Below are 22,911 nucleotides of genomic sequence, written 5' to 3'. Positions count from 1 at the left end.
AAAATAACTGAAGTCAACCCAAGCAGAGTCGCTTGGGTTATGATTTATGAAGCCATGTGTTACCTGGTCTTGTTTCTGTTTCGATTTTTCGTTTTCTTGTAAACGAAGCTGATTGGGGGACCCTCCTCAGGATTTGCCTCCGTTCATTGTCTTTGTCTTCTTCACATCAGCAAAAAGTGTTATGCTGATATCAGGTATGGAAAATTGTCTTAAAACCCTATTTTTTTCGTTTTTTTTTTAAACGTGCTTCATATTGTCACAGTTAATGTATCTGTATTGTAGAATTTTTAATCTAATTTTTTTTTTTTTGTTTGAAGGTCGTATTTGACGTTTTGGTCAAGTGTTCATTTACTGAGGTATCGATTCTCTCTTATGTTGAACAGGAAAAGCTGGTTTACCAAAAAAAAAAAAATTGAACAGGAAAAGCTTTTACACTGAGTATGACGTTTTTTAATTTTTTGGGTAAAACTGTGAAACCCTAATTTACCTGGATCTTTTCGATTAAAATATTTGTCCCGTTGGACTTTTAGTCTCAAGTTTCGACTCCAAGGGTCGTGTTTGGTGTGTTGGTCAAGAGTTCATTTTGCTCTGCGTTTCCAAACAGGGGAGAAGTCGGGACAACGTTTTAGTTTCAAGCTCGTACTTTGGAGGGTTTTTTGTGTTAAACGAATATTCAAAATGATACGTGCAAGTGTGGAAGTTGATCATATTTTTGGTTTGAATTCGACAGATTTTAGCAAAAAAAAGAAAAGAGGTATCGCCCAGAGAAGGCTGGTCTTGCTGCACATTGCGGTTTCTGCACATTACCGTTGTTTACAATCTTGTAATTCTTGATGGTAATTTTCCATCCTATCGGAAATGTGTGGAAATTTTCTGCATTTGTGAAACTTTTGGGTTTAATATTTGTGTTACACTGTGTCGTTGAATTTATCTACTCTTAATATTCTTCTGTGTGATCATGTAGTTACATGCTTTGTCTTTTTCTATATATATATATATATGTGAAAAGTTAAGGTGCTTCAAGGGAAATGAACTTTTAAGGTCATTAAAGTAAGAGACTAGGTCCAGATGGATCTCTGATTGAAGCATGGAAGAGTTCAGGAATGTAGAGTTTATCTTGTCTTACCAAGCTGTTTAACAGAATTATAAGCACAAATTAAAATGCCATATGAACCAAAAGGAAACATTTCGATTCTGAATTATAAAGGTGATATTTCAAGGTGTAATGAATATAGAGGCACAAAAACTCGCTTGAGATAAGAAACTACCATTATGGAAAACCTTGTTAAATGCAAGGAAGATATATGGCAAAAGCTTTTTAGTTACCTACTTAGGATAGACAGATTTTGAGATTGCAAGTAAAATTATGTATGGTCTTTACTCTTTATTGAACTAGAGAAAGCAAGTACTAGAGAAGATAAGTGTTCCGAGTAAATATGTGATTCTAATTAAAAAATATGCATAATGTTGTAGGGATTGGTTTAAGTAGCCTAGGATGTCAAGGTATTGAATTTCCAATTTCAATTGGGTTACATTAAGAATCAACTTTCAGCATTTATTTTGGTTGCTCTTCTCATATATGATTAATTAGAGACATTCAATATGAGTTCCATATGCTTTTTTTGATGATATTATTCTGGTGGGTGGAACAAAATTAGGATTTAATGTTAAGTTGAAGCTGTGATTTGGTCGAGATTAGTCTTGGATTTTGAGAAACTTTTTGGGCTCTTCCATTTGCGATCGGATTGGTAAGCTAGTGTTTTGTGCCCTAGTCCATCATCTTTGGTGGGAGCCCAATCTCCGGAGATGGACTTCAAAATCTCGCTCGATTGACCGAGTTTGGAATGCCATCTACTTTGACGTTTCATCTAGATTGGTAGCTATCCCCCATCCCTCGGTCGATGATACCCTAAGGAGCAGGCTCATTGTTGTCTCCTAGGAGTTTAGTTCTACTCTCCGGTCTTCTTCTTAAAGACCTTGTATTCTCCTTTCTTTTATATAATTATTTATTCATCAAAAAAAAAAAAAAAAGTTGGGAGCTGTGAAGATTAACCATAGAGTCAAAACTCTTGAAGATGGGTAAAACAAAGCCGGAGTAATGGTGTACGGATTTGTTACTTTACAATGGATATTGAGGTGGTGAAAATTGATGAGAGTGACCTTGTGGAGTGATTATTAAGGTATCTAGGTTCAATCACAAATAAGTAGGTGATATACATATTTGAATTGGGAATTGCACCAATCTAGGAAAGCTTTGTGAGAGCCATTTGAGGTTGTATGGTCATCTCCGATGAAAATCCTAAGGAGACTAGTAAGGAAGGATGATTAAATCCAGTTAGAGGGGCTATTAGAGGTAGGGGCAAGCCTAAATTGACTATTGGAGAAGTGATAATAAAGGATATGCATGTACTAGGGCCTGATCCTAGTATGACGGCAGAGCATAGTTGTCAAGGCGTCGCCTAGGCGTCGCTTAATCGTCGCCTCGGCGTCGGGGTGCCCGGAGCGCCTCAAACGGCGCGCCTTATTTTTAGGCAATAGCGCCGCCAGGGTATGAGCGTCATCTTAGGCGCCTCGGACACCTATCCTTAAGGCGTCCGCTTTTTTCCTTTTTAAATCACTGAAGTGCCAAATTGAAGGCTTATTGATTACTTTTAGATTCCGATTGTGTTCTTGTTTGACCTTATGCATATTTATTGCGCTATTGTGTCAAATAAAAAATAAAACAAACAAAATCGAAGGATAGTTCTTGACTCTGTCTCCCTCTCCTCTCCTCTATCCTATCTCTTTCTCTTCCTCTCTTCTCTCTTCGATTCCCCGCGCCTCCGCGGGCCGGCGCGCTCTTCTCTTGGTCTTCCGCGCTTTTTATTTGGACCTCTTGTGTGGTTTCGTATGTTGGATGACTTGAGGTGGCTAATATTAGATTTTTATTATATAAGATATGATAAATTTATAATGGATTAGAGTGAATGAGATGTACACTAAAATTTCACTTAACGCCTCCCGCCTTGCGCCTCGGAGGCGCCTCTCGCTCTCGCCTCCTGCCTCCGCTTCCCGCCGCCGTGACAACTATGCGGCAGAGAGAGTTGTTTTGAAGACTATAGCCTTTGCACCTGAGCTTGTGTAAGGGATGTTCCTGGGACTATGTTGGCTTCATGTCCTTTACTTATTGTCTATTTGCTTGATTTAACTTTTTTTAGTCCACTTATTTCTTACTGTGGTAATCTCACTAGGATCCTGTATCCGATCTATTTAGTCGTGATAAAGTTATGGTTGTTGTTGCTGTTAAATAGAGATGGTTCATAGGAAATTAACATATGATGGATGAAGTGCAAAGATGTGCTTGGATTGTTGTGTGACGTCAATTTTGATATGAGAATCATATTGCTAGCTATAAATTTATGGTGTGAATTGTTGGGCAGTAATAATCATCATATAAATAAAGTCACTGTATTTGTGATAAGGACTTTGAGATGGATGCATGGCAAATCTAGGAAAGTAAAGTAAGGAACGATTGTATTAGAGATGATTGAGGAGCAGTTTTGATACATATTGAGTTATGAGAAAGTTGTTTAAGGTGGCATTGGCTTATGTTTGAGCAACTGAATTTCAGATTGTTTGTAATAAGATAGTAGGTAGGCCAAAATTGTTTGGAGGAGGCCATTGTTTGGGGGAGGGCTAATTTCAAGATGGTGCTATCTATAGGAAACTCAATAAAAGAACTAGGGTGTTATTCAAGGGAATAAACAGGTCTTACATGGAATGAGATGGTTGAGTATAATTTATTTGTTTTTTGATTGATAATTCCTAATTCTTTGTTGGACATTGAATTATTTACTATTCTGCCTCTAAACCTTGGATGTGAGGGTTTCCTTCACCCCCCCTCTTTTTGGTAAGCGTGTTTCCTTACTTGGGTGGCCCCAAAAGTGAGCAAGTATATGGGTTAACCCGACCCAAATTGCTTGTTGGCCAAAAAAAAAAAAAAAAGAGACCTGGATTGCCTCACAAAGGCCTTTAAATACCTGGTTTTGGAGATTACAACCCTACTCGCAGATCTTACCTCTCCGCCGCTGTGAAGGGAAGACTCATCTTTAGGGTTTTTTATCTTCTTTAAATTTTTGGAGCAAATCTCACACCCAACTTGGTCGAATTGAAGATTAAGGCTTGTGGATTCAACATTGAAGCTTTAACATCTCTATTGGGAGTTGTGTTGCATCTTAAGAACAACTTTAGGTAAGATTTACTTCTCAAAACTATTTCTTTCCCACAGAGGTAATGATCTAACCTTGTTTGTTAACTATGAAATTATTATAGGTGATAAAATGTCCATTGATCTATGGATTGATGGTGGTGGATTTTCTCTTTAATGTTTTTAGATATTATTTATTATTTTTTTGTACAATAAAATGGTTTTTTTGCATGGAAGAAATCGTAGAAAAGAAAAATTATTCTACGATCATTTTTGGAACTCTATTTATTATTTTTGGATTAAGTTGGTCGATCTATAACTTCAATGGCATCTTTCTTTTTATTTATTTATTTATTTGTAAAGGTAGGAATAATTTGTTTTGATTTCTGAATTATATAATATATTTTACAAAGTTACAAAAAATTTAAAAATAATATATCAGTTTTCTTTTGAGAATTTCTTTAAATAAATGTAAGCATTGTTAATGGGTTTCTATAAAGATGAGAGTTGGTGCAACAATAAAGGTTGCTTCGTCGTGACAAAGTGGTTATTTTTTGAAGCTCGGAATGACCTCTTTGCCAAAACAAGGGGTAGGCTGTGTGTGCTTGCTTTGACCTCTCTAGCACTTGCAGTGGTCGGAGCCATGCATGGGCTATTCCCTTATTTATTATTTTGTGCTTATTTATGGAAAAATATATTTTTAGTGAAGAATAATATATATATATATATATTTCTATTTAGAAGAACAAAAATACAACATGTTATGGGGAAAATAGGAAAGGAAAATTTTCAGCGCCACCCCTTGAGTTACCCCCTAAAATTAATGCCACCCCCTTGAATTACCCAATTTATCAGTTAGACCACCTACAGGGGAAAAATATATCAGTGATAACTCCTGACATCAGGAAATCACAGTTAGATGTAGGTAGTTAAAATTTTCAAAATGACAAGAATACCCTTGAACAAAAAACCCTAAGAGACTAGTCTTTGTCTTCCTCTATAGTCTACAACCACTCTTCTTTTTCCATTCTTGCATCTTCTACATGATTTTTGTTCTCCCACGAGCATTTTTTCGTTTTGCTCTCCTCCCATCTTCTTCCCTTAAGATGTAGAGTTAATATTGGAAATGAAAAAATAAAAACTAACTAAGACTAATGGTGTTAGAAATAAGGGGTCTGACTGATAATTTGGGTAACTAAGGGGCATTAATTTTAGGGGATAACTCAGGGGTGGCGCTGAAAATTTCCCCCATAGGAAATAGCCATATGATTAATTTAGGACTTTGAAATGATCTTCAATAGCTAATTGTGCATGTGTTTGCTAATTTAACATTGTTGTCTAGGTTTAACTGCTGTACAATGGCTGAAGGTGGTGGAGATATAGCATGGTCACATGGAGAACCACTTTTCGACAAGACAAAATCGAGGTGTAGATATTGTGGCAAAATTCTATCTGGAGGAGCTACTAGACTAAAGCAGCACTTAGCTGGTGGCTTCAAAGATGTGGCAAAATGCAAAAATGTTCCACATGAGGTTCAGCAGAGCATTTGTAACTATTTGAAGGAAAAAAATGTTAAGAAGCCCGGGAAGCAAGTTGGAGAGGGAGAGCCTAGGGTAGACACCTTGTATGGTGTAGGCTCCAAACCTAGGGTTCGTTCGAAGTCAAACTACCATTTTGAGTTGCAATTTGTAAAACTTAAGTTTTCCATTGTGTTTAAAAGGCTTAAAATACAGTGGAGGAAATGTTTTAGCGCCTATCTTGACTATTTGGATGCTGAAACCTACTACTGAGACAAGATGACAAAAAACACATTGTGTCTGCAAATCACACCAGAATTCAGTTTCATGGCCTTGTGAAACCAGGGTGAAACCGAGATTCAGAACCTTGTGTGAGAGTTGTTAAATGCATGGAACTACTGGTGGAGAAACAAAAGATATCACTGATTTTCTGTTGTAGCAGTTTTTGGGTTTAGTTATTTATTAGATGTTCAAAGAGAACGAACAGGATTACACTTTGGTTTGTGTTTGCACTATATTGCTCATTTGTCAAATAGAGTTTTGCTGCATCTCTTTATTATTTTCTTGTTGATTTTTTTTTGAGGAAATTATTCAAATCCTTCTGTTAAACATTATTTAGGATTGTTCAGTCTGTTGGTTAGCTACTAACAGGGGATTCTTTTTCTTTGTAGGATCAGCAAAATGAAATGCCACCACATTTTTTACTCATTGAGCAGAATGACTTTTCATACCGGAAGTATGTTTTACATTTTTTGTTGGGAAAGCTGCATTCATTGTGTGGGAAATTCTTTCCTAGCTAACACAAACACAGATTCTCACTCTTTTAGTTTTGAAAACAAATGAATGAGAACCAAATCAACTGACGATGCTTTATCTAAAGTATTTCGTTTTGCTGAGATGTGATTCTTTTTTTCGGATGTATGCTGACATGAATCTTGTTCCTCAATTCGTTTCTAATTTAGGCCTATCTTCTTTATCGATGCTACGAGGTTTGTATGAGTCTTCTTTATTGAATTTGCTTGAAATATTTTTTGTTTTCTCTCCCTTTTCCTTCTACAAATTTTCTTGTAAATTGTCTGGGAGTGGTGAGTTGATGCAGTTTCATCACCAAATTGGGCTTCTTTAGATAGGAATAAGTCAAGGATTGGGTCATGTATGTATTATTTGATGGGCCTAAAATGTGGGCAGAAAGTGGGAAAAGGGGATTTATTTCATTACTTTAGCTACAACCCTATTTTAAGTTCTTTCCAAGTCATTTTTGGTCAGCTAGGCAGTTAAGGGTTGGGTTAGGCTTTTCTTTTTTAGTATAGGATTCTATACTTTCACACAAGGTTATAATAGGGACCAAGATTAGAAACAAAGTGATGAATTGAATTCTGAATTTGTTTATGGCTATTGGTGAGGTACAATGGCATAGCATGGTCGTGTGACCTTCCATCCCCCCTTCTCATATGTGATTTCTTCTCTTTTTTTCCTCCTAAGAACATCTTTTATCATTGAAGCTGCTATTCAAGAAGGTCTTCTATAATAGTAAGTTGAATTATTTGCAAGCTCAATTTTCTTATTCTAATCTTCTAATTTCTCAAATCCTGTTACCCCATTTTCTGAATTTTTGGTTTCCCTAAACCATAGCTTGATAGACCTATCTACAGTCCCAACTAATCATTAGAATCCATTGGGAATTTAACCCACACGACCCCCATATCTTAACCTACATCTGATCTGCGTTGCTGCTTCCTCCAACCTCCATTAAAGCCACAAATCATCTGAGTTGTAAAACTCTTGATCCAGACCCTTTCTTTAATTCTGGGTTCCCCAATGAACTCTACTTTCTGACCTAAATTCTACCAATCTGACCATTAGGATCTTTCCAGATTCAAACCAGATACACCTTATCCTATCCCTAAAGTGGTACAAGTTACATCCCTCATCGTGCCATCGTAAATCCATAAATCAGTTCCTTTGCTAATCGATTCTGTTTAAGATCCAGGGCTACATCTCGTCTAGGTGACACGGTACCTGCTTAGGTGCCTCGTGTAGAATACAAAAAATGGGAATGATAATCATATAATAAAATAGGAATGATAATCAACAACATAAGAGCTGTACCAATGCAATGGTAATGATACAATATCTTAAAATCAACAACATATACTAAACAAATTATAGGAAGTACTATAATTTTATTCATCTATTAACATAAAAATAAAATCAATGCAAACACATGAGTTGTCAGAGAACTAATATAATATAAGGCATGCTGTCTTAAGGTGTCCAAGGCATCCTAGGGAACACCTAGATGTCTCGGGTGTGATGTTGCTTTTCTTGCATCAAAATGTAGTATCTTGTTCCCTTGGATGCCTTGATGGCACCATAAAAATTATGTTAGAAGTAGTCATGGTGAGCCTGTAGAAATGCGTTTGTAATTCATGAACACTTTTGTTTGCTACTATTTCACCTAAAAGCTTGAACTGTCAAGCAAGGGCAGTCTAACGTCAACGTATACATCAATGCTTCCCTCACATGTAGAAGCCAAAATCTTATGGGCCTTTGCATGTGGAGCTGATGTGGCATTTCTTTGACATGGAACTGAGGGAGAAGAAATGTTTGGGTAACTCTTTGGGTGCACTTCTTATAACTCTAAAAAATCAGTCTTCATGCTCTGATACCATGTTCACTACCATAACTTGTAAGTTCAAATTATTAGTGAAGTGCAATTTCAATGTATATGTCAACAGTTACTCCGTTGCTTGTGTGAGCCTGTTGCGATTCTCAAATAGAGCTTTTAAATCTGGGGTCACTTCTATCAGTTTTGTTCTCAAGATGATTAAGAGATTTATGCCAACTTTTATAGAAGTGCAAAGAATTGAGATTGCGTCGGTTTGAAGTATTTTATCTTAACTATCAGTGTGGTTTTTGGCTTCTCTTCCTCTCCTGATCTTTTTTTCAGTCTTGGATAAGCTGTTTTTGCTTGTTATGGAGGTTGACCATTGATGTGGGTTTTCTGTTGCGGTAGTAGCATATTTAAGATGGCTTATGGAATTATTTTTTCAGTTGCAAGGTACTATTGCTTCTGCCAATTTCCTTTTAGAAATTCCCCACTGGGTTTCTGTTCAGACCTATTTTTTCTGCTTTCCTCTCCCCTACCCTTTCTTTTTCTCTTTCTTAATAAATATTTTTCTACCCATTGTAGTGCTTGAAATTTACTCTAATTACCCCTAAATTCTTGGGGTTGGGATGGGGAATCTGAGGAAGATGTGGGTATTAAAAGTAAGACATGCAGTTATTAAGATTTGAAATAAAAAATATATATATCATTTGATGTTATGAACCTTATAACTACTGTTTGTCAACATGTAGCTATTTACATAGATTTTCTACTTACAGAATTTATTCTAAATGAAAACAGTGAATGATAAGTTTTAGTGTGGGAGTTCGGCACTCTTTTGTGTCAAAATAATGTAAAATATGTAGGGGAAGTAAAAAAAAAATCCCTTTGATATGCTTAGCAAGCAGTTCACATTGAAACAAGATAAACACCTTAAGAAGCTATTCCACTACTCAGACCCACTTCTCAAGCCTTTGGGTTTATTTTCTCTTCATGTATGGCTTAGACCTTGTATCTAGTATGGCATAAAATAGAGCTGATTTTGGAGGCAAGAAGCCATCTAGCGGATCCCATTTAGTTGGGAAAAGGCTTGTTGTTGTTGTTGTACTTCAGTTTTGATCAAAGAAAATTATGATGATGATAATTTATAAGACCACTGAATTACAATTATAAACGTATGCACAAATATAATTATTTTATTCTCTCATCATCCATTTTTTTTCTTAGTGTGTCATCATCTACTGTTCATTAGGCACAAGAAGCAGAAAGAAGAGGATATTGCCATCTGCAATTGCAAATATGATGCTAATGATCCTGATAGTGCATGTGGAGAGAGGTGCCTGAATGTCATAACCAGCACAGAATGTACACCTGGCTTTTGTCCATGCAGCATTCATTGCAAGAATCAGGTGATCATTTGATCTTTAACTTTCCTGTGTTTCAAGTTATTTGTATGTCTGAAAAATTACAGAAGAATTAAACTTCTTCCAGTTAAGATCCTAGCGTTGATGGTCAGTAGGTTAAAATTACTTGAGATTACAAATGCATTTTTTGAGGTGGATATGTGGTGTCTAATTCCTTCTTTCTTATATTACATATTTCTTGACTATTTGCCAGATATGTTCCCCCCTGATAATGCGGATTAATGCAGTTTCAGTTAGTATGGCATCCTCCTTTTTGGGTGTTCATGATAGTAATGAGTTAATCCTTCTTTTTCCTGGCTTAGGGAGGGGGTGTATTGTGAGGTTTACAGTTTAAATGAATGAAATTGGCTCATTTCTCTCTTCTAAAATTGTTCCTGTATGACAATGCTAACACTTGATGAGCTGAAACTTTAGGTGATCATACATCAACTCTAGTTACTTTCCTTAGGATTTCCAAATATAAAGCATCTTCTGAGAAGTTAAAATCAAATACTAGTTTGCAGCCTTGTGTGATTGAAGCAGCAGCAGTTACAATATTTGATGTGGTCTTTGATTCCGGAACCTATCTCTGTTTTCTCCCTTTGTCACTTCCCCTGTTTGCTCTATAAATTTCTGTGAAGTGATTCAGAAGAATGCTTAGCTTTTTTACTTCTTTCTCTTTGCGCTGCGCCCTTGGACACATTAGTATTCTGTTTGAGTCCTGCATTTCATAGCTGTGCTTGCTTCATTTGGATTGTATGCCCTATTTGCCATTTGTCACATAAAACTTTTGCAGCTGCTAGTAGTTTAATTTTATGTTCTTTGAGATCTTGTATCTGAAGGTTTTTTGCAGCCATGTAAGCTGAACGCTTGGAATGGATATTAAGTCTCAGTATTGGATGATGGGATTTTGAGATCTTCTAATCAAATTTTCTGCTTGTTTTATTAAGCATTGAATTTTTTTTTAATTGACAGAGATTCCAGAAATGTGAATATGCCAAAGTGAAGCTGTTCAAAACAGAAGGTCGTGGATGGGGTCTTATGGCTGATGAGAATATTAAGGTCATTATTTTCAATATATAAAATTACATTATCATTGCTAATGTGCAATTTCTTGAGTCTGTGTGAACCCATTAACCTTTGTTCAGTTTTTTAGGCCCTGTGATATATTCTACCAAGTGCCATGTATCCATTGTCTGTAACAAATTTGACTAAACGTATATACCAGTGAAAGTTTCTAGTATGCTGTTAACCTTACTATTTCTTTTCAGGCATTCTTTTAATATCTTTCGGACCAAATTTTTTTCCTAGAAGGCAGTTTCTGCTTCATCTTAATTAGTTAGGATGAAGCTGTTGTTGCTTTTGGACTCTGTGCTTCATCTAAATCATTTCCATTGCTGCATTGTAAGATCTTTTAGATGAAAAATTTGTTCATGTATTTGCATTTTCCTTACTGATCCAGGCTGGACAGTTTATTATTGAATACTGTGGAGAAGTTATTTCATCCAGAGAAGCAAGGCAGAGATCCCAAACTTATGAGACTCAAGGTAGAAAGGAGATTTTTCAGATAGATATGCATATCCAATGAGTTATGGTTACTTATATTGCTTGTTGCAGGTGAGAAAAATGCATTTATCATCTCTTTGAATGCCAATGAGTCAATCGATGCTACCAAAAAGGGAAGCCTTGCGAGGTTCATAAATCATTCATGGTAAGCTGCCTCTGACAAAGACATGATAATTAGTGGAATATCTCGGAATTTCCATGCTAGCTGGGAAGCAGACTAGCTCCAAAGCTCTTCATGAAGTTCATTATTCTTCTTGTCTTCTGTAGAATCCAGAAATGAACTAGTCTTTTTTTATATTAAACAGAAAAGTCTGGCCTAAACCAGAACCATAAATCTGTGGTCTGTGTTTTACCCCCTTCATGGTACTTGGTTTAAGAACACCTCTGATCTGCCTCTGGCATCTGTTGGAGGGAGCCCAGCCGTATTTTCCAAAAATCGGAGTTGTCTGATCATGGTTATTGTGAATATCAGTAACCTTAAGTGCATTTACCAAAGGCTTAATAGGGGTGAAAAAGAGCATATTCAGTGCACAAAGCTCACTATATCCTGGTCACAACTCTGGTGTATTCAACCTGTAAGCAGTGCGATACCATATTTTGAGATGAAAATACAGGATCGGTTAACAGATGGGTTACATGTGCGCCTTGATCCTGGAAAAAACTTGCATCTTCTAAAGAAAGCATTTAGTTTGTCAGTTCCATCTCTGATCAAGTTATGTCTAGTTTTCTGATTGATCAATTACATCTATTTCATTCTTTTCTGGATGATGCAGCGAACCTAATTGTGAGACAAGAAAGTGGACAGTGTTGGGGGAAATAAGGGTTGGGATATTCTCTAAGCAAGAGATTCCTGTTGGAACTGAGCTAGCCTATAATTATAATTTTCAATGGTATGGTGGTCCGAAGGTCCGGTGCCTCTGTGGTGCATCCTGCTGTTGTGGATTTCTTGGAGCAAATTCCCGTGGTTTCCAGGTTAGTATTGAAAGAGTTAGGTTATTAACCATTTTCAAGTTGTCAATGAGGCTACCTAATCTGCAATTATGACTTGTTTTAGTTTAGTGTATTCTCCTTTTTTCCTGATGATAAAAAAGCGTGATGCCATACTAGATTTCCTGCACTTCCTTTGTTCCCAGGTTTTGGCACAAAATATTTCAAAGTGAATGCATGCATGTGTATAGTTTTAGTTTGATGGCATGTGGAAGTGACAATTCCAGACCATTGTTTTTCTTCTTATTCCCCCCCTCCTTTTTTTTCTTGAAAGAAACTATTCCTAATGTTGTTGTAGGAGTGCTTGATTTTGTTCTGGAAAATATTTATCCTAGTGGCTCAGTGGCTGGAACTTGCTTATGCTTTTTAGCTTTCAAAACTCGTTGGCCTTGATCATGCAAGTATGCTAATATGCATTTAGTCATCTTGCTTTATTGTAATTTGTAAAAGGCAGATTACTAAGTTCAAAATGTGTCTTACATCACCTGAAAGAGAGAATACAGGCATATGTCTGTGTGTGTGTGTGTGTTTGTGTATCTCCTTTGTATGGTAGGGAGACCCATAAATGCTAATCATTTTTAATTAAGCCTTTTTAGCAACTAGGGGAATCTACATCTGCAAGGAGAGGGTACAAAGCCCTAAGGCTATCAAGGTATTCATGTATCGAGATCAGATAGCCTTAATTTTTCCTTCCAAATGATGCCAAATGTGTCATGGCTTAGGCTGCATCGGATCGCTAATCAAAATCATAATTTTAAGTAATTGCCATGCATTTTGGCTACATATCAATCAAGCTATAAAACTTTCAGCTGCAATAGTATATCTAAAGTAGGATTGGGATTTTGTTGGATGGCTTAAAATATCATCGTCAGTGCACAAGGCTACCTCATTTAGCTGGGTCTGGCGAGGCCCTTATGCATGCAGCCTTCCAAAGAGACTGTTTCCAGGACTTGAACGGCAACCAAGCATGCACCAAGTGAGCCCTTGACCCAATGCACCTGCCTTTTTGCCTTAAAAAAAAATGCCCAAAAATGCCCAGACACCAGAACTTGCCTCAATGCCTGGGTGACGCCCCGTCAACTATGGTTGCAGCACATGGCATATCTTTGTGGTACTCTAGCAAGAGGACAACTTTACACCTATTAATCACAGCATATCAAACACAGCCTCAAGTTCCTCATACCAGCTTTAGGTATGAGGACGAAAGGGGGCTGGGGATGGGTTGACTTGCAGGCTTAGCTCACTGTTGATCTAATCTTTAGTATGGTAGCTTTTAGGATCAAAGAAGACCAACTCTTCAGTCACAGCAGGCATTGGACATTAATCACCAAGTACCCTAGTAGCAACTTAGATATAACTCACTGGGAAGCTTCAAGTTGCATATGATGCACCAAAATTCAGGCTGGATATGACTAGTCCCATGATAGAGGAGGAGGCAACAGCAATAGCAGCCACACTTTTTTTTTTTGGGGGGGGGGGGGGGTGGTTTACAAAAGATGGTCAATGACCCATGTGAGAAGAAGATAAGCTAAACTGGAACACTGAGGCATTGAGCTTCTAGGTAAATCTGCCTGGAGGATCTCCTCTAGATCTAGAGGACGGTCATGAAAGAATGTCAATAAATCCTGATTCAGCAGGGGGACTTTCAACTTTGAATCAGAGCAAACTTGGTTTCTCAGCATATATAAAAATAGAACATATGACACTTGGTTCGTCTAGGCGATGCCTTGTGGGCCACCTTCTCACCTGAATGCTTAGGAAGGCCCTCAAACGCCTAGGTTGCCTAAGCATCATGATAACTATGGGTGCAACTTGTCACTGGTATATCACAGTGTACCCGTAAAACAGAATAAGACAATTCTAACCTTGTACCCCTTTATTACATAAAGGTTAGACCTAGCCCCAACCCTGCTTCAGAAATGCTTGTTCCTAGGCAAGGCCCTCAAATGCCTTGGTTGCCTGAGCATCATGACAACTATGGGTTCAACTTGTCACTGGTATATCATAGTGTACCCTTATTAACAGAATAAGACAATTCTAACCTTGTACCCTTTTACAACATACAGGTTGGACCTAGCCCTAACCCTGCTCCAGAAATGTTTGTTCCTAGGCAAGGCTGAGATATTCAAGCAAGGTTAGTTGGTCCCAACTTTATGGAATCTACTTGTATGAAAGACAATGAGGGGCACACCTAGTGGCTAGTGCGTGAGGTTCCCACCACTGGTGTACAATATTCATATACTGATGTACTTTATATTATTTTTTGTATGATGGTTTATCCATTGTAGTTCATATGGAAATTTCTCCCTTTTTTGTTGCTTTGGGGGAATGCAAAGTGATTATTTGAATTTTTCCTATGCTTGCCTGTTAATTTTTATAGTAGAATTCTTATATTCTTTTTTTGTGGTGCAACCTGTTCATAGGAGGATACATATCTGTGGGAGAATGATGATGCCAGGTAATGTCAACGCATTTCTGACAGAATTGATGCATTGCAAGTTTGATGCCCCATTTTAGTAGGTGTAATGCAGTTTTGATGGTTGAGTCTTGTTACTGTTTGAACTCATGGATCTAATTCTGGTTGGTATTCTATTCATGTTTAATGTATAGAGATTGATTAGAAATTGTTTTTTTATTGGTGTAATTGCCCGCGCCCACACCGGGGGGCTCGTGGCCCTTTCTTCTTTTGGGTTTGGTCGCTTCCTGTCGCCTTGGATTGCATCCGGGTGCGCTGTTGCGTTTTCGGATTTCCTTTTTTTCCTATTTGTAAGGTCTGAGGCCTTTTATTTATACCCCAAGTGAAGGAAGAAGTAGACTTAATAGATTGCCAATTGCAAGAGTTCCTACTGTTTCTCCTCCATCTTGAGAACTTGGCTGATGGGTAGTATCCAGCTGTCTTGGTGAGTCATATCCAAGAGGGTACTAGGTGGGTAATATCGTAGCTGCTAAACCTAAGGTCTAGTAAGTAATATCCAGGTCTCCTTTCTCAATCATCTTTCTTCCTCCAACCTTTTTTTATTTATTTTGCTTCGGGTTTGCTGCTGCTAAATCTATTATAACCCATTTCTAGTGGAAGACTGTACCAAGGATGTCAGTCCAAAGGTGTTGCTCAAGCTCCAAATAACTAAAGTAGGGAAAGCCAGGTTCAGGTCTAGTAAAGTCCAGAAATAGAAGTTAATCGATGTGTAGCACCCAGCGAACGGAATGGGCCTGCGATTTGGGATTGAGTGTAGGTGCAAACAATAGTAGAAAAAGCTCCAAATCTCGATCATTTTCCTCTGTCACGACCCCAGTTCTTAAGACTTGGCAGAGTGCACATTACAAGAACCCAATTGGGGGCGTGTGACGGTTCCTTTCAGTATCAACCTGTTAAAGAGAGGGTTGTTGACTTACGATCTCATGAGCTACAGTAACAAGACTAAGTCACAGGAACCACAACAGTGTTCAATATTGGGTAACAGCAGTAGCAGTCTCTGGAATCAACTGAAGAATGATTCTGATCTTCAGTTTGAGACCTTAAGGAATTGTTGCAGAAATGAATAGTAGCAGAAGCAAAGAAAAGATAGGGAGAAGGGGACAAGAAAATAGAGAAGATGGGAGGGGAGGGGGATGTGCTATCTCATCCCTGGGTCTCTCATCCACAGCTATCTCAGCTGTTGAACATGGCTTCCTCCATAAGCGATGGCTACATGGCCTGCAGATTTGATTTCTCTAAACTCTTCGATTCTCCATCAATTTCCATCATTATTAGCATTCAAAATTCATCCCCTAATCAGTAGGAAAAAGGACCCCATCTGTCTCCCCCTTCAGTCCACTATCACAACAATCCCTAAACCTCCACTAAAGCACCTTGACAGGATAACAGTGGCAAGGGCCCAATTTGATTCATTTTAGAAACCATTGGTCGATCTATGACTTAACAAAGATGGATTGTTTTTACTGGCTGTAAATATTTTATTTAATTTTTTAAACAAAAAGGAGGACAATAGTGCATGTATTGTGCCGCTATGAAGGTCTCAATGGTATGGCAGAGGATACGATCTTCATCTATTCTCAGTGCTAATGAATATGAAGCTTACTGAAGGTCACATATTTCGCTATCTAGTCTCGGTTGCTTCTTCATGGTAGTGTCTTTTCTCCTATTGGATAGGTTACTTCAAATATATAGAGATATGAGAGACCATACATAGTTAGTTGGGGAGAACTTGGAGCATTTCTTCTGGTGAATTGTGTAGTGGCTTGCATTTGTCATACAGTCGGAGGAAATTTGGCATTGCCACCATCAGTCCAGCAAGCAGGCTTAATCTTCCATGTCATAGTTCATTGTATTGCCCATTAGGATGGCCTGAGGGGTCCACTAACTAGTTTATACAGAAATAAATGCAAGCAGTATTTATTGTTGGGGTTGAGACGTGGTTGCCTTATCTTACATGTTGTACTGTTTGATATTCAGTATTGTGTTTCCTCATCTATGGTTCATAATTTACTTGTTTCACTTGTCTTTTTCGTCTCCCTGTACTAAAACAATGTCTAGAATATTAACGAGTTGTACCAGATGGTACAGCTTATGTTGCAATCAAAGGTGTAATTGCAAACCACCACTTTTTGTAGCTTTTCTTGCAACATAAAATTCTGCCTATGTTTATATAGGCTAAAATAAGGTTCCCCTGAAGTATTGGAGACCAATATGGCTGCCCCCTCCCCCTTTTCTTTCTCACCAAAAAAAGAAAACCCACCCTTAAATGGTTAACCGAACCAAACTGACAAAAAATTGCACTTTTGGTGTGATTTTAGTAGTTTAGTTGTGTCATTCAAGTTGAGAGAACGAATCCAATTTTTGAACCTTTCTCACCATTTGTGTTCTAAAGATTCTTCTGATTGATAACAAGAATCATGATCCTTACAGGCTTACACCCTTACTGTTTCTCCTTCTTTGACCATTGAATAAGATAAAGGGTTCCAATCCTTTGTGCAGGCTAATTTATTTGGCCTCGGCAAACTCTTGTACATAGCTCTTTAATTGAGAACTCAGACGTCATGGATTTTCTGGTTACAATTCACGTTTCGTTCTCAATAGTAATTTACTTGATATATGCATTGGCTCTTGTTTAGGTTATAATACTTCTAGTATTCTCATCATCCATAACTTGTTCTTTTCTGTTTTTTTTTGGTAATATCATCAACCATAACTTGTTTAGTTAGCCTGTATATAAATATATACTCTTGTTTACCTCAGCAAACTCTTGTACTGTGATAGCACATTCTACATCATTATAATGTGTTTTGTGATCAACCTGATTGAATCTGATGAGCCACCCCAAAGCCTCTAAATATGAATTGTGAAATGTTAGGCTCGTCTTTTGCCGTAGAGCTAAGTCTGCTCTTAGAGATTGCACATAGTGTTAATGTCCACTAGAATGAAGTGTGGAATTTTTCGACAGTTATGGCTGTCAGAAATGAAAATATGCTCCTATATTGAACTTTTGTATTGTCACTGATTTTTGGATGCTTAACATTCTGGCTCCAGGTTCTCAGTAGAAAATATCCCTATTTATGACTCTGAGGAGGACAAGCCAACATCCAAGCTTATGAAGAGCCAGCACTCACAGTTTGAATCTGGTTCCAGTGGAAAACAAGAATATGGCATTGCAATGATCGAGGGAACTTTAGCATCTAAAGTTAATCTGGAGTCAACTGTACTTGATGTTGAGCCACTTGATTCTTGTCCAATGGAGGTGATGAATGACACAAAGGAAGTAGGCAAGGAGAAAAAATTGCATTTGCAGGGTACTCAGCCAACTTTTACGAGCAGAAGTGCCAGCACAGTCTCCAAAGGCAAGTCCCAGCAGCACCCGAACAGAAAAAAATCGAGAAAACTCAAGAAAAAGAATGTGGATACAAAAGTTGTAACCCAACTTTTACCAAAGGAAGCGCAAGAGGAGATATTAAGTTATGAGGTATGCACTTAAAAACTTACTTTGGTTAATTTCAATGTGGAACAACTGCCAAAGACTTGCCGAAAACCAAGAAAATCCTTAATATGATTTACTAATTTTCTTTTGTCATGTTCTTTAATGTATGACCAATTCATAGACTCTTTGAAGAGTGTGGACCATCTCCCCTAACGGGTTCCCGATTTTACGACCACAAGTTAAGTAGGGCCTACAAGTAAAACATAATAAAATATTTTTAAAAAAAATCCCATCACCTAACTGTGTGGGCCCTGATGAAGGTTTGAGACAACTCCAAGCCCATTTGGACTTTTCTTATTATTTATTTCCCTGCTGTAATTGATCACTTCTTATGCCAACCAATCATCTTCTCACTTTCATCTTATCTTTTCCGTGTGTTGCCTTTTTAGTGGATATCCAGCTACTACATTAAGCTATAACACCCATGCTATATTGGGCAGCTGAGCTTCTTTCCCTCCTGTGTCAAAATCTGCCCTCATCACATTTGATATACTTAATCCCTAAACTGTTAAAATCAGGAAGACTCTCATTTTGTGTATTTTTAAGTTGGTGATTGTTGAAAAGTGGTATCAGATGCTTATATTGAATAGTGTGTACTGAAATGCAGGAAAGGAAGAACAAAGCTACTGCAGAACTTGATTCTGTATATAACAAAATCAGGCCTGCCATTGAAGAACATGAGAGGGACAGCCAAGATAATGTGGCAACCAGTGTTGCAGAGGAATGGATTGGATCCTACTGCAACAAAATGAAAGCAGATTTCGACTTCTTTTCGTCTATCATTGGGAATATTGCTTGTGCACCTCGCAGGAGTAACGAAACGGCTCAAGTTCCTGATGGTGCTCAAATTCCTGACGAGACAGCTCTGCACAATGAGGAAGAATAAAATAATTAATAAATAAGTGCTTTAGTTAGGAAGCATATCGAATATTTTACAAATATTAGTGATTTTACAAGGTAGGTAATCAAAGTACATGGATAGGCTATACCTTTAAACTTTAAAGTATATCAGATTGGTCCAGAGTCTGGGTAGGATTCTTTACTTTTTTGGTCTTAACTTCTCCGACCAGGACTAGCCATTAATTTTGAATGCTGGTCTTTGACGATTGGTGGAGCTTGAATTTATCAGAATTTTCGGTTTTTATTTTTTATTTTCTGGGTAAAAAATCTTCTGTTCTTTGACTTGTTCCTAAGCTATGCAAACCCAAATTTCGGAGTTTATTTTCCTATCAAACTAGTCATTCAAGCAGTAAATTTTAATTCGAAAGGTAAGAGTAACCTTCAATCCTTCACATTTGGAAATTCTTCTCCCAAAAACTCTTGTTGCTTTTTTGTTTTAGAACTGTGTTGAATCAAACATGCTCGAATCTGGCCCCTCTCCTCCACCACCACCTCTGCAACCGGTCTAATGCTTGTGGTACTCTGTTTATGATTTTCTGTCAACCAACCGTTTCTTTTCTCTATTACCTGTGCCTCGGGATCCATGGAATTAAATCTGTGTTAATCCCATAGATACACTGATGATCATTCAGAAAATGTGTTTGAGATGGGGTCATGTCGACATGGTTGGTTACTTAACAGAAACACACTAATGATATATTAAAATTTCTCTTTCCCAAATATACCATCATCCCTTCAAAGCATGTATTTAGCTAAAATCCCAAATACAGTTTTGGGCCGGGGAGTAGAAAAAATGATTACTGCCCTTCTGTTCAAATATCTTTTTTTCCATGAAATTACCTTCTATGCATAATAGGAACTCTTTTCAAAGATATTCCAAGATAGCAATAATGTTGGCAAGACAACTAATAGGTAAGGTGAGCAAGTAGGTAGCTACCATCTCTAGTTTACCATCCAGCCTAGGTTTAAAGATGTAGCATGGAGGTTCGAAAGTCTGTTGAAATCCAAATTCAACACCATCAAAATGTTCCACCCACCCATAGGGTTTCGAGTAGAAAAATTCACAAGAAAATCATTCATAACCCGATCGAAGGTACAAGAGATTGGACCCAATAAGATACACATTGCTAATATGAGTCCCTTCAAATGGACGGAGCAATCAGCACGTACAACCGCTTCATAGAAATCAAGAACAATCAACCTATACCCTAAAGAATGTTGATGAATGATAGATGATATCCACGAATTATTTCACGGCAAAAAAAATCAATAAATAGAATAATCTATTATGCAACAATATTTTCCTAGTAATACTGTCAGCAAATTTTGTTTGAAGAGAAATAGATTTTGATGTCCCATTGATGAATTAATAAAGCTTTCGGTGAGGAGAACAGAATTCTTGAGACGAAGACAAGGACCACTACCTATCTGCAAGACCACAAGGAAGGAAATCTTAAAGAGAAAGACATGTTCCATCCAACAATGATCAGCAGAAAACCAAAATTACTGCTGACAAAGTGAAATGGATGGATAATGATATCAGGACCTTGTTCATCCCTGAGGCACCCTAACCCGGCCAAAGGGGGTGACATAGTCCCGAAGAGACACCAATATGTAAATGCACATATAATTCATTTCATCTGAAGCATAAAATGATTTGCAATAAAGAGAAACCATTTCAACCTTACAAATTCCTATAATCACTTAGATAACACCGAAAAGGTCAGTAAGATAAATTAGGGATCTTAAATTCAAATGGAAGTATCACTTCAATCGTTAACGGCCAGTCTCAGACATCCAAGGAAGGAATGAAGCAGCATAAGCTCTCAGGCTGCCACTGCGAATGTTCATGAGACATGACCAAGAGTACCAAGTTTTAAATGATTGAAAATAATTTTCGCAGGTTAAATCCAGTAACAGATTTTTAAGCAACTGTGAAGAAAAATAGTTCGACTGCAAAAAACAAATAATCTTATCATCGACAAGCAATTGTAATTGGTACAAAAAGGTCATACAGAAACCAAACTGAAAATGCAGATAAAATTAGTTTAATCTGAAGCATAATATGATTTCAATAACAAAAACTCCTTTGTATTGCGAATATCGAACAACCAATCAAATGTCACTGGAAAAGACACTAAGCTAAAATAAAATTTAGATTTAAGTAAAGAATCAAAGATTATATTTAATTAAAAACAGGTCAGTCTCAGACATCCAAGGAAGGAGTGAAGCAGCATAAGCTCTCAAGCCTGGCGAAGGCGAAAGCTCTCAGGCGGCCACTGCGAATGTTCATGAGAAACTAGCCTTAAGGTTTATCATCACAGACATGACCAAGTGTACAGCTTCTGTAAAACCTCCAGTAATCTTTCGAGGTCGATTCCAATAACAGAATTTATAAAATCAAATGAATATAATAATTAAAACTAAATCGATTGAAGAGTAGAAACATTATCACCGGCAAGCAATTGTAATCAGGACAAAGAGATCTAGTCTCATAGATCCAAGAAAGGATGGAAGCAGAACAAGCTGTCAAGCCCTGCGAACGCGAAAGCTCTTAAGCAGCAATTGTGAATCTTCTTGATAAACCAGGCTTGAAATTAATCATCATCGAAGAATTAAAACAATTAGATAGATTCAACGATCAAAGAACAGATTATGAAGATTCAAAAGTAGAAAAAACAATTAACGGAATAAGAATGAGAAACACCAGGATAAAAACATATGATGGATCTTAGAAACGCTTGTAACCAGAAATAGGTAACGCTTGTATTGTTGATTCAACTAAGAGCTACTCCGAAATCTACAAAAGGAAATCATGGGAGTATTGTGACGCGCGCGCTTGAGAGGAGAAAGAGGGATATATATATAACGGACGAAGGCGACTTTAGGGTTGAGAAAGGCTCCGTTACAGAGAATGAATGAAGTGGGAATCGTGTCGCGTAAGATTTAGCTTGGCCTGATTTGGACCATCGGATGGGAATTACTCGAGATCATTCTATTCGCAACGGCATCCGAGCGCAACTTTTGCCACGGAATAACATGAACGGTAACAATTTACTACCCAAAAAAAAAAAAAAAAATGAACGGTAACAATCAAAATCTATTGGAAGTTTTTAGTACGACATATATTTTTGGAAGAAAATGAGAAATTTTAATGCCTATAATATTAATGTCATTCCGTAGCTTAATAGGGTTGCAAGTTTTGCCAGCCCTAATTTGCCTTAAATGGTTTGGACTTCAGATTTTGGCCATGAGGCTAATTAGAACCAAAATATTCTGGTCCTAACTAGGGTCAAGTGCTGGCTTAGATTACTCTTTGGCCCACTGGCACTGTCCCGACTCGTCCCTGATTTTTAGCCATGATTTTGACTCTGATGTTGACTATGATTTTAGTCTTAATTATGGCCCTAATTTTTTTCTTTAATGCTTGATCACAATTAATTTAGAAAATGGATAAGGATACGGCCAAATAAGGCCAGAGCCAAGTATTGGGTCAATTAGGGCCAACGTCAAGATTAGGAATAGGCCAAAGACATAGTCAAGTATATGACTAATCAAGGCTAGAGACAGGGCTAATCAAGGCTCTATAAGGCTTAGAGTTAGAAACAATAATCATTGAATTGAATTAAGATCACGGGAGAATGAGCTTAAATTAAAATATATAGGATATTAGGATGGGCTTGAAATTGTAAAAACTCAGCCTCTCCCGACCTTATTGCAACCCTGTAAGTTAAGGGTGGCTCTGAATTTTTTTTAAAGAAAATTAACTTGC

The 22,911-nt window shown here is 37.5% G+C and overlaps 1 protein-coding gene and 2 non-coding genes across 4 annotated transcripts; 1 reads left to right on the top strand and 2 right to left on the bottom strand.

Moving 5' to 3' along the window:
- The first annotated feature begins 315 nt into the window (after positions 1–315).
- On the top strand, positions 316–19,556 carry LOC149027379 (histone-lysine N-methyltransferase ASHH1-like). 2 transcript variants are annotated; one of them, XM_089162260.1, is made up of 11 exons: positions 316–356; positions 731–836; positions 6,375–6,439; positions 9,564–9,720; positions 10,690–10,776; positions 11,177–11,261; positions 11,332–11,425; positions 12,054–12,252; positions 14,691–14,725; positions 17,795–18,224; positions 18,847–19,556. In XM_089162260.1, the coding sequence occupies exons 2-11, from the start codon at positions 834–836 to the stop codon at positions 19,123–19,125; spliced, it is 1,434 nt and encodes a 477-aa protein (XP_089018386.1). In that variant the 5' UTR covers positions 316–356; positions 731–833; the 3' UTR covers positions 19,126–19,556. The 2 variants fall into 2 exon arrangements, with proteins under 2 accessions (XP_089018386.1, XP_089018377.1); XM_089162251.1 differs by lacking the exon at positions 316–356 and having other exon boundaries at positions 558–836.
- A 1,048-nt stretch (positions 19,557–20,604) lies between these two features.
- LOC149027378 (small nucleolar RNA snoR99) lies at positions 20,605–20,705 on the bottom strand. Its single transcript, XR_016171359.1, has one exon. It is a non-coding gene; the product is annotated as a small nucleolar RNA snoR99 (small nucleolar RNA).
- A 636-nt stretch (positions 20,706–21,341) lies between these two features.
- On the bottom strand, positions 21,342–21,466 carry LOC149027377 (small nucleolar RNA SNORD14). Its single transcript, XR_016171272.1, has one exon. It is a non-coding gene; the product is annotated as a small nucleolar RNA SNORD14 (small nucleolar RNA).
- Between the last annotated feature and the right edge of the window lie 1,445 nt (positions 21,467–22,911).

This window comes from Hakea prostrata, chromosome 1 (assembly GCF_041222555.1).
Source record: "Hakea prostrata isolate BN-2017 chromosome 1, UWA_Hpros_2, whole genome shotgun sequence".
NCBI lineage: Eukaryota > Viridiplantae > Streptophyta > Magnoliopsida > Proteales > Proteaceae > Hakea > Hakea prostrata.
The sequence above is the reverse complement of the archived record's forward strand: the minus strand, read 5'-3'. Positions and strand labels throughout refer to the sequence as shown.